Source organism: Pollachius pollachius (genome assembly GCF_949987615.1).
Source record: "Pollachius pollachius genome assembly, chromosome: 10".
Classification (NCBI taxonomy): Eukaryota; Metazoa; Chordata; class Actinopteri; order Gadiformes; family Gadidae; genus Pollachius; species Pollachius pollachius.
The window spans coordinates 20,022,981-20,032,980 of record NC_136943.1 but is presented as its reverse complement, the minus strand read 5'-3'; the positions used below and the strand labels follow the sequence as shown (position 1 = coordinate 20,032,980).

The following is a 10,000-nucleotide window of genomic DNA, read 5'->3' as shown; positions in this document are numbered from 1 at the left end:
CGGCCAGGGGGACAGGGAGAGGAGGACGGTAGAAACAGTGGATTCATCATAAAGTCACCGTGACATGGATCACATCTGGGCGCCAGTCAAAGGGCTTTCTCATCTTATTTCAAGTATTCCAAAAAAAAACATAATATATCTTATTAGCTGAGCTTCCTTGGGCTACTTGAAAATGTTAATGCCGCTGCCTTGTCGATAATAGAAGGTTAACACTTCAACGGGAGCATTTAGACCAGCTCCATTCATCATCACATAAACGGCTGTTTTGCTCTTCAAGAAGAGAGCTTTTCCCTGTGTATGTTATCCGTGCTAATACACTCTTGTCCTTGAAAGCACACCCTATTAACAAAGAGCTGCTCTGAATGCCAATTTGATGTTGTCTTTTGATGTCGTCCATCAAAAGGAGTTGTAGAGACATCTTTCTTTCCCGACAATGTGTCTTCATTTATTTGGAGATGGTGAACCTGTTTATAACATAGTCTTGATTGTTTCGAACCCAACTTGAACTTACCAAATTTTTACTTTTCCGTGATCTTTTTCTGTGAATCAAAACGTCTTCATCGAATAGTGATCCTCAAAATCATGGAAAAAATATGCTTAATATGGTTAATAGGGTTTTCAATCAAAGCAAAGACACTCCCTATCTATCTCAGCTTGGTGTGTGTGTGTGTGTGTGTGTGTGTGTTTGTGTGTGTGTGTGTGCGAATGTGTGTGTGTGTATGCGGCGTGTGTGTGTGTGTGTGTGTGTGTGTGTGTGTGTGTGTGTGAGTGCGTGTGCATGTGTGTGTGTGTGTGTGCAGTCTCCAGAATCGTTTCTTTGTATCTGCCAGATTTTAACAATCTACCGGCCAAGAATATGTTTTAATACGCTGAAGTGTTCTAACTGCCAAACGGTCAAACCCATCCACCCTGGGATGGTGGCAGGTGCTTCACTTGGACCCTGTGTGTGTTTATGTTTGTGTTGGTCTGGGCGTACACTGACGCACGCTGTAAAACAATCCAGAGTCTTTCTCTGTCTCGGTTCTCTCTTCACACCTCAAGGCTCTGGCCCGCTGTTCTTCTCCTATGCGCTCTCATTAAGGCCAAAGCCATGCTGTCCCCCAACCTAGTGCCCCACAAACACCCCTTCTATTCATAAACAAGCCCACTTATCATTTCAGATTTCGTGAAGGTCGAATGATTATTTTGGAGAAAAGCATGACACCGATAGACCGATTGGCACATGTGTATCAGTCTGGAGCCTCTCGGTTCATTTTAGATTTCAGTCGCAGATCCAACACCTCTGGACACGATTGAATAGAGCTAGGACCAATCAGAGGTGTCGAACGTATGACAGCACTGAGCTGAAATAAAAACCGTACCAAATCCTGTTGGAACTTCAGAACTTCTATCGCCAAAAGCTCAAGTGGTTTGTTCCTCTTTTAGAGAAAACAGAGCGATTAGAGAGGGCGATTCACCAGACCGCTCCACATCAGCGGCGGCCATCTTGTATCAAACCTGCCCCGTATTAGATAAATGGTTGGATCGGTCCGAACTGGTCCGGGGCGGCTGGAGGTCTGTCTTTACAGCAGGGGGAGCATGTGCATGCACCAGGACAAATAAAACATGACCACAGAGATTTGTCTGGTTTCCAAGGCAACTAAGAAACATGGGCAATAAAAACAAGGATCATTATCAATTATTTCCTTGGTTTATTTTTCTGCAATGACCTTTCACGTAATGAATTCTTGAAATAATATTCATTCCTCTTTGCCAATACCGGTAAAAATATCAATCCATCCTTATCTACTCTCTGAGTGCTGTTTTTCATTCCTCTTCTATTGCTGCTGTATTTCCATAATTCTGAAGAATAATGAAAGCATTGCTTCTTTATTCTTTTATTCTCGGCATTCCACCTAGCGCCAATTTAATGCCCTCTGCATTTTAGCTCAAAGCCCTTGCCTTGTTCTCCCGGCTTTTATTAGCTTCCTTAGTTTCTCTGAGAATGCATGAGCAGTTTTAATTTGACATGAGTACATACTCTATTCGAGGTCATCTTGTGTGTGTGTGTGTGTGTGTGTGTGTGTGTGTGTGTATGTGTGTGTATGTGTGCATGTACGTGCAAGGGCTTGAGAATGTGAGCTACCGGGACTCAGAATACAATGGACCTCTAACCTCTAATCCATAATGATTTGAGTTTGATCAGGCTGATTAGAGGGCAAATCGAGGCACACCTCCTACGATAAGAAGCAGCTTAATGTTGGTTTATAATATATATATATAGTTTGTTCCCAACCTAATCCTTTAAACATGCACTCAAGAAGAATAAAAGAATAAAAGTAACAAGAATAAAAGTAATCCAACCAGGGCGCAATCAAGCAGGGATGTGTTCTTTGAATGTGTTTGCTCTTTGGCGAGAAAACCACACTTTGAACCAAAGTGATTGAGGCGGTGACAAAAGTTAGGGCAGGTCTAAGCCCTAGAAAGAAAGCAGCTACTTATTATCTTTTAAGCTATTTGGTAGTCTTATTTTATTTAGGCTACTACTAATTAGTAGGTTACATATTTCTTATCAGTAGATGAGCTACCACTAATCAGTCTGTTGGATAGTGTTCTAGTCACTAGGTATGGTGGATCCACCCCAACAATGTGTAAAACAATTAGCAGGACGTGGGACGCGAGCACCCGCCAGTGCATGATAAAAGATGGACGGGAGATGAAACGCCCGCGACGGGGGGGAGGTCTGCTGAAACACCAACCAAACCCCGTTCTGCTGGAAGCGGACGAGATCAGTCATGACAGCACCGATGGGAAATATTGTCTGTTTTTGAAATATCTGTTTGTTAATACGATTTATACCATTGTCTGGGGGAATACTCGATTCTGATTGGCTGCAGGGTGTGCATTAACAACTGATATATGGACACCTGCTAACTAGATCCAGTCATATTGTCTGTTCAGCCTTCAAAACGAGAGCTGGTAAATTGTGAAAAATGCATTAAATCAATCAGAAAACAAATTCCGATTAAATCAATCGGTAATCAGAAAACGTGGTTATATGCTATAGACCCTAGAGTATCTGTGGTATAAAGGCTGGGAGGAATTTCAAATTATAAATTTGTACACTTTATGTTGAAAGTATAGACCGTCGCGATTCCCATTGAAACGAATGGCGCGGTGATTCTGTCTTGAAACGAGAGCTGGTAAATTGTGAAAAATTAATTAAACTGTAATCAGACAACGCGGTTATAGACCCTAGAGTGTCTGTGGTATAAAGGCTGGGATGAATTTAGAATTATAAATATGTACAATGCATAATGTTAGCTCTCTGGCTCATAGCTGAGCGAACTAGAATACCTCCCGTTGCCAAGTCGTAGCTAAGGTCCGTCCTATTTGCTGGAGGAGTGAACAACGTTTCTGTTGCATAAGAACCTTACAGGAGGGTAATGACTGTTCCAGGTATTAGTCAAACCCTCAGGCGTTAACAGGGAAACACAGTTATGGCTTGTGAAAAACTTTATATTTGGATTGTAAAATGAATAGTCTTAATTTATTTTCTTTGGCAAGTGGTATAACCATTGTATAAGTGGGATAATGCCCTTTGAGGTGTCCATTATCAGGAATTAATGGACTTCGCGGAGGCAACTGTCCTCCACTCCGCGTCGTCCATTAATTCCTGATAATGGACACTTCAAAAGGCATTATCCCTTACGTATAAGGTAGACCTTTACAAAATATATACAATCCTCTCAAATTATATTCCTCAAATTGTAGAAATATAATTTCTAAAACTTTATATAGATAAATATATATAGGCCTAATACTAAAACAATACCATGCGTTTTTGTGTCTGATGGTTTGCCATGCTAATGGCAATGTGCTCAATGGCTTGATTTGTTTTTATTCTTTCATTCCCATAACTATTAAATAAAACGGCTAGTGAAGCTTCAGACAGAAGCGCACTGCAGTGTTATTAGGTTGACGATATTTGCTTGGAAAACAAAACAGCTTGTTCTAAAAGAGCAGCTGTTTCTGATTAGCCTTGCTCTAAAGTCTGGATTCAACAAAATATCAAGGACATTGTCCAAACAAATATATCTCTCTCAAATGTTACACTACAGCCCATGAAACTAAGTGATTGTTTTGTGTTGTTGTGTGTAGGGTGACACTCATCACCCTACTCACAGAGTACAGTTCTCGATTGCCTGATTGTTATTATTTGCATATTATATATAATTATATAATCAAAAAAGGCGTTTGTCTTGTGGCAGTTGTTATCTTCGATTAAACAATGTTGGCCTTTCCTTGTGGAAACCCTCAAACAAAGAAACAGATACTCTGATCACTTAATGTACTCACTTATTGTATGTTGTACTTTATGGCACACAAAAAAATATGTCAGTTGTGTAGCGTCTTATTCTAGCTGGCTTTGTTGTATACAGGGAATGGGTTAACTTAGTGATGTAATTGCTTGTCACTTTGTTTTATGAACATGCTTACTGTACCGACAGCAATATATTGTTTCACCTACCTACACTACCTGGAGGCCTATGTGACTTCATACATACAAACATACATACATTTATACATATATACATCATACATCCATTTCCCTAATGCACGACACAGCTTAGGTCAGAAAAATTCTCAGACTAATGTCTGTTGGCTGTGCATTCTCAAAACGAGAAAAACACGCCACGCAAATAAAAATATCTGAAAGAAGAGATTTCCCGAACACCACATGTACATCAAAGAAGTTGGAATAAAGAAAAGAGTAAGCAGAGCGACCGTGAAGGGGTCACGGCCCCATGAGATAGTGGGCAGACGTGGTAGGGGTTACCAGAGTGTTTCTGTGTCTCTTGGGTCTAGTGCATTAAAACACATAAAGTGATCACATGACCAGGAGTGATCACATGACCAGGAGTGATCACATGACCGAGGGGCAGGGGGAGAATGTGTTCACATACAAACTAACTGACAGAACGAGAACACACATCAAAGAAAGGTTAAAAATAAACTAAGTATAATAATAATATAATAAAGTATGACGATCAAAGCCACACACACACACACACGCACACACACACACACACACACACACACACACACACACACACATACACATGGCTTTATTTGCAGTATGAACATAGCCTACCATATGTAATTGATGTTATATATATGCATAAGCAATAAGCATACATTATTATGCTTTCTAATAATCAAGACAGAATAACATGGTTGTGTTGTGCTGTGTGTGTGTGTGTGTGTGCGCGCAATCACATGGGTGTGTGTTTGTGTTTGTCTGTGTGTTTATATTAAGCATAGTACCACTGCTATGCAGCACACATGCATCGCTAGGTCCTTGGAATATTTAATTTATCAAGTTAGAATATGTATTAGCTAGCTACACGTATTCCGAAGGGACCAACGTTATATTAGCACTGCATAACAGCACCTTAAAGAAGGAGGCAGAAACTTGGGGAGGATACAGCCTGAATCCGATAAACGACCGTGAATGTGTTGAGATGTTAAACGTCTGGAGAGAGACAGCTCACGGCTTCAGAGGAGCAGGCCAGGGCAGAAGAAGAGAAACAATTGACCTTGCTCACTTCCACCTTCAAAAGAGTCTCATCTTCAATCAGAACCTCACGCCTTGAAAGCCCGGCCAGACATGCCAGACCCTTTATGTGGAGATAATATAATGTTTTGAAGAAACATTGCCAGGCTTTTGAGGGTATGTTTCTTCAGACAAAGGTATTAGCAAGTTTTATGAGATGTGAAACATTTGAACCGGTTGGCTACTGAAGCTAGCCGTTGTCATCCTCCTGTTAACGTACCTACCTGGTTTGACTGGAGCACAACTGACATTCAGAACCCAAGTGAGTCAGGGTCACGGTCAGAGGTCAGGGTCAGGGCCAGTGTCAGGGAGAGTGGGTCAGGGTCAGAGTTAGAGAGAGTGGGTCAGGGCCAGGGTTAGGGAGAGTGGGTCAGGGTCAGAGTTAGAGAGAGTGGGTCAGGGTCAGGGTTAGGGAGAGTGGGTCAGGGTCAGAGGTAGAGAGAGAGGGTCAGAGTTAGAGAGAGTGGGTCAGGGCAGGGTTAGGGAGAGTGGGTCAGGGTCAGAGTTAGAGAGAGTGGGTCAGGGTCAGAGTTAGGGAGAGTGGGTCAGGGTCAGAGTTAGAGAGAGTGGGTCAGGGTCAGGGTTAGGGAGAGTGGGTCAGGGTCAGAGTTAGAGAGAGTGGGTCAGGGTCAGAGTTAGGGAGAGTGGGTCAGGGTCAGGGTTAGGGAGAGTGGGTCAGGGTCAGGGTTAGGGAGAGTGGGTCAGGGTCAGAGTTAGAGAGAGTGGGTCAGGGTCAGGGTTAGGGAGAGTGGGTCAGGGTCAGAGTTAGAGAGAGTGGGTCAGGGTCAGAGTTAGGGAGAGTGGGTCAGGGTCAGAGTTAGAGAGAGTGGGTCAGGGTCAGAGTTAGGGAGAGTGGGTCAGGGTCAGAGTTAGAGAGAGTGGGTCAGGGTCAGGGTTAGGGAGAGTGGGTCAGGGTCAGAGTTAGAGAGAGTGGGTCAGGGTCAGAGTTAGGGAGAGTGGGTCAGGGTCAGGGTTAGGGAGAGTGGGTCAGGGTCAGGGTTAGAGAGAGTGGGTCAGGGTCAGGGTTAGGGAGAGTGGGTCAGGGTCAGAGTTAGAGAGAGTGGGTCAGGGTCAGGGTTAGAGAGAGAGGGTCAGGGTCAGAGTTAGAGAGAGTGGGTCAGGGTCAGGGTTAGAGAGAGAGGGTCAGGGCCAGTGTCAGGTCAGGGTCAGAGTTAGAGAGAGTGGGTCAGGGAGAGTGGGTCAGGGTCAGGGTTAGGGAGAGTGGGTCAGGGTTAGGGAGAGTGGGTCAGGGTCAGGGTTAGGGAGAGTGGGTCAGGGTCAGGGTCAGGGAGAGAGGATCAGGGTCAGGTTCTGGTTCTTCTGACTTTCCATTGTTTTTCAACAAGCTCCCACTTCCGGTCTACAACCTATCCTGTTCCGACAACAATAAAGGGCACATATTTAGTAATAGGTGTGATGTGGATCAGCCATTACAAACCATTTCTAAATCGACCCTCTAGTGAAACGCCCACGCTTGGGAGTGTCCACAAGAATGTTGAATAGATTGATCAGACTCCCACCCCATCAATGGACTGTACCAACTGGTAGGCCGATCTACGAACGCATGCGATTTCAGAGTAGTCCTGGTCGATGACCTTGCGACACGGTTAGCGGTATTTCTGTGTGTGTTTTGTTTTTGTAGTTGGAAAGGCATCGAACCAGCAACCCTGGATGACCTGCTCCCTCCTCCACAGTGACCCGCACACTGGACGCACCGTACCGCCCGTAAAGAACGTTCTACCAATCAGCCATCACAACGGCGCCGCCATTCTGCCACTGAGTCCCATGCCATCAAACAGCGTCGCTCTATAACCTCCAGCTCTGCGAAGTTTCGGCATCGGTCGCTACCAAAACATTGAACACAGCGCATGACTTCAAATGCAGTCTCGGGATGTGTGTGGCGCCCTGTCTGCTATTCAACGCGTCTGAGTACAGCGTGATTCCTCACCGGGGGGGTGGTGCGGTCGCCCCCACTCCACCGACGGCTCACAGCGCGGGGAGTGAGCGTCTCCGTGTGCTCTCTGCCCCGTTTCCATGGCAACGAAGCAGGTTCGCTCTTAATGATATTTGACGCCCTGCAGACAAGCGCGCTTGTCCCAATAGAGCCGGATGTAATTGGTCCCGATAGGGGAGAGAATGAATTCAATCTCACTTTATTATTAGTATTAATCATATCTTAGAAAGGTTAAGGAAAAAGTGTCAAAGAACTCTTGAAGATTCATTAGTCCCGGGGGAACAAATTATAACCCGACATTGTGAATTGTATAGCGCAGCTTAATACCCCAATGAGCCTTCCCAGAAACGATTTAACAGCACAAACCTGTATGCTGAAAAGAGATTTAATTAATATTACCAATGCTATATAAAGGATAAGTTAACATTTCAAACTCTGTTTTTTGTGAACACATGGGAGAGGTTTGGCTTGTGGACAACCAATCATTTAATGCTTCAAGTTAAGTATTTTTTTTAATTAAGCGTCCACATTTTTCTGGACTGGATATTTAATTGAAGGAAGCGTTTTTGTTGGATGTTTTTTTTGGATTAAACACTATGTTATATATCTCGCTCTTAAACAGCTATGACTCTGAAATGTACTAATAAAATTCAGACTTTGCTTCTGCTATTGCATCCAGTGGTGGTCTTAACGTAGAGGCATAGGTAGGCGGACGCTTGGGGCCCCCATAGTAGGGAGGCCCCCAACCAGCCTCAAAAAAATAAAATAAAAATCATAGATATTCTTTTCTTTTTTTTCTGTACAAAAAACAGAGAGGCAGCAAGACACTTCTAAACGCGAAAAATAATATTAAGAGTTAGGTAAAGGGTAAGGAGTAAAGCTACACAAGCGGCTCAAATAAAAGAAAAAAACGAAAAGACGCTGGTAAGTACTTGGCTACGCTGCCAAAGATGACATGGCTACTGTTGGGGATACAGAAGGGAACAACAACTTTCAAAGCGTCGAACATGCCGCTGTGAAGTGGTGCTAGGTGAAGACCTGTGAGAAGACGTCAATAAGTAAGACTCTGTGTCAGAAGCGTGTGATGTGGAGAACAATCTATCTTTTCTCTCTCATACTCTCATACTCTCTCTCTCTTCTCTCTCATTCTCATTCTCTATCATTCTCATTCTCATTCTCTCGCTCTCTCTCTCTCTCTCTCTCTCTCTCTCTCTCTCTCTCTCTCTCTCTCGTACATAGATTTGTTTGTAGAATGTCATCTGTAATTTCAATTCACTTACAATATCCTGTATTTTTTACATTGGTTTGTTTGTAGAATGATTTAAATGTCAATCTCAAGTGCAATGCCAACCTCACTCACACATAAAAAGTAAATTATTCATCTTGGCAATATTTATAGTATATGGCTGTTTGTGATGTTTTGCTAAGGATATGACTGTTTGTGGGGTTTACCCTAATCACTTGTCTTGCTGGTTATATTGATATTAGCACTGTTTATCTGAAAAAAATAAATAAAGAGTGCTGGTTTTCCAGGCATTTCGGCAAAGACAGGTGTTATCTGAAACCTTATCCTCTTTTGGGTTCTATCGTGACTATTAGTTTATGTAGTGCTACACTTTGTGTGTTCTCTGCTTAACATCTTCATTTTGGAGTAAAGAAGTGTATGTAGGCTTTAAAGGGGAAGGATTTTTTCTCATCTCCAACCTTTACTTCCACGTAGAATACTACCTTTACCTGTCTACCCACCATGCAGTCGGTAATTATTTTTTCTCTGTTCTCTTTTAAAGATCGGGTGAGGTGGGCCCCATACATATCTTCTTCTTGGGCCCCCAATTTGCTAAATCCGCCACTGATTGCGCCCACAGAAATGTAATAGAAGTACACGATTGTGTTTGTAAATATACATTTATAAGTTCATAACTGAGCCACACGGGCAGCCAGACAAACAGACCGACAGACAGACAGACAGAAATACAGACAAATGCTCACCTGACTTCACTTTCTTTAATGTGACCTGCCAGCTCCTCCACAAACTTCTCTCCTCTCATCCAGTAGATGATGGGCCTCCTGTTCTCCCCGCTGTAGCCGAAGAACGCCTTGCAGTCCAGGCTCAGAGGCATGCCTGGCACGCACACACACACACACACACACACACACACACACACACACACACACACACACACACACACACACACACGCACACACGCACATACGCACAGGGAAGAAAAGCAATAAATATTTTTTATTTTCAATATAGCCTCTTTTTTATACAAGATGTACCACGACAGCAATCATTATTAAGTGTTGGTTAGTTAAAGGTTGTATCAGCGATGTTGGGTGACATTACTTCTGGTGGTATTTGAAGCGAGATCCCAAACAAACAGAACCAGCTCGCCCCTCCCTTCCGTGTTTGTTGCACCCAGTAAAAAACTATCATGAACGCAGCGCAA

The 10,000-nt window shown here is 43.3% G+C and overlaps 1 protein-coding gene across 1 annotated transcript in view; it reads right to left on the bottom strand.

Moving 5' to 3' along the window:
- il1rapl2 (interleukin 1 receptor accessory protein-like 2) overlaps positions 1-10,000 on the bottom strand; it is a gene marked incomplete at both ends in the record, with an annotated part of 281,883 nt that overhangs the window by 21,550 nt on the left and 250,333 nt on the right. Inside the window, one exon of the mRNA XM_079745288.1 lies at positions 9,540-9,672. Within this exon, the coding sequence (XP_079601414.1) occupies positions 9,540-9,672 (133 nt within the window). The remainder of the gene's footprint in view (positions 1-9,539; positions 9,673-10,000) is intronic.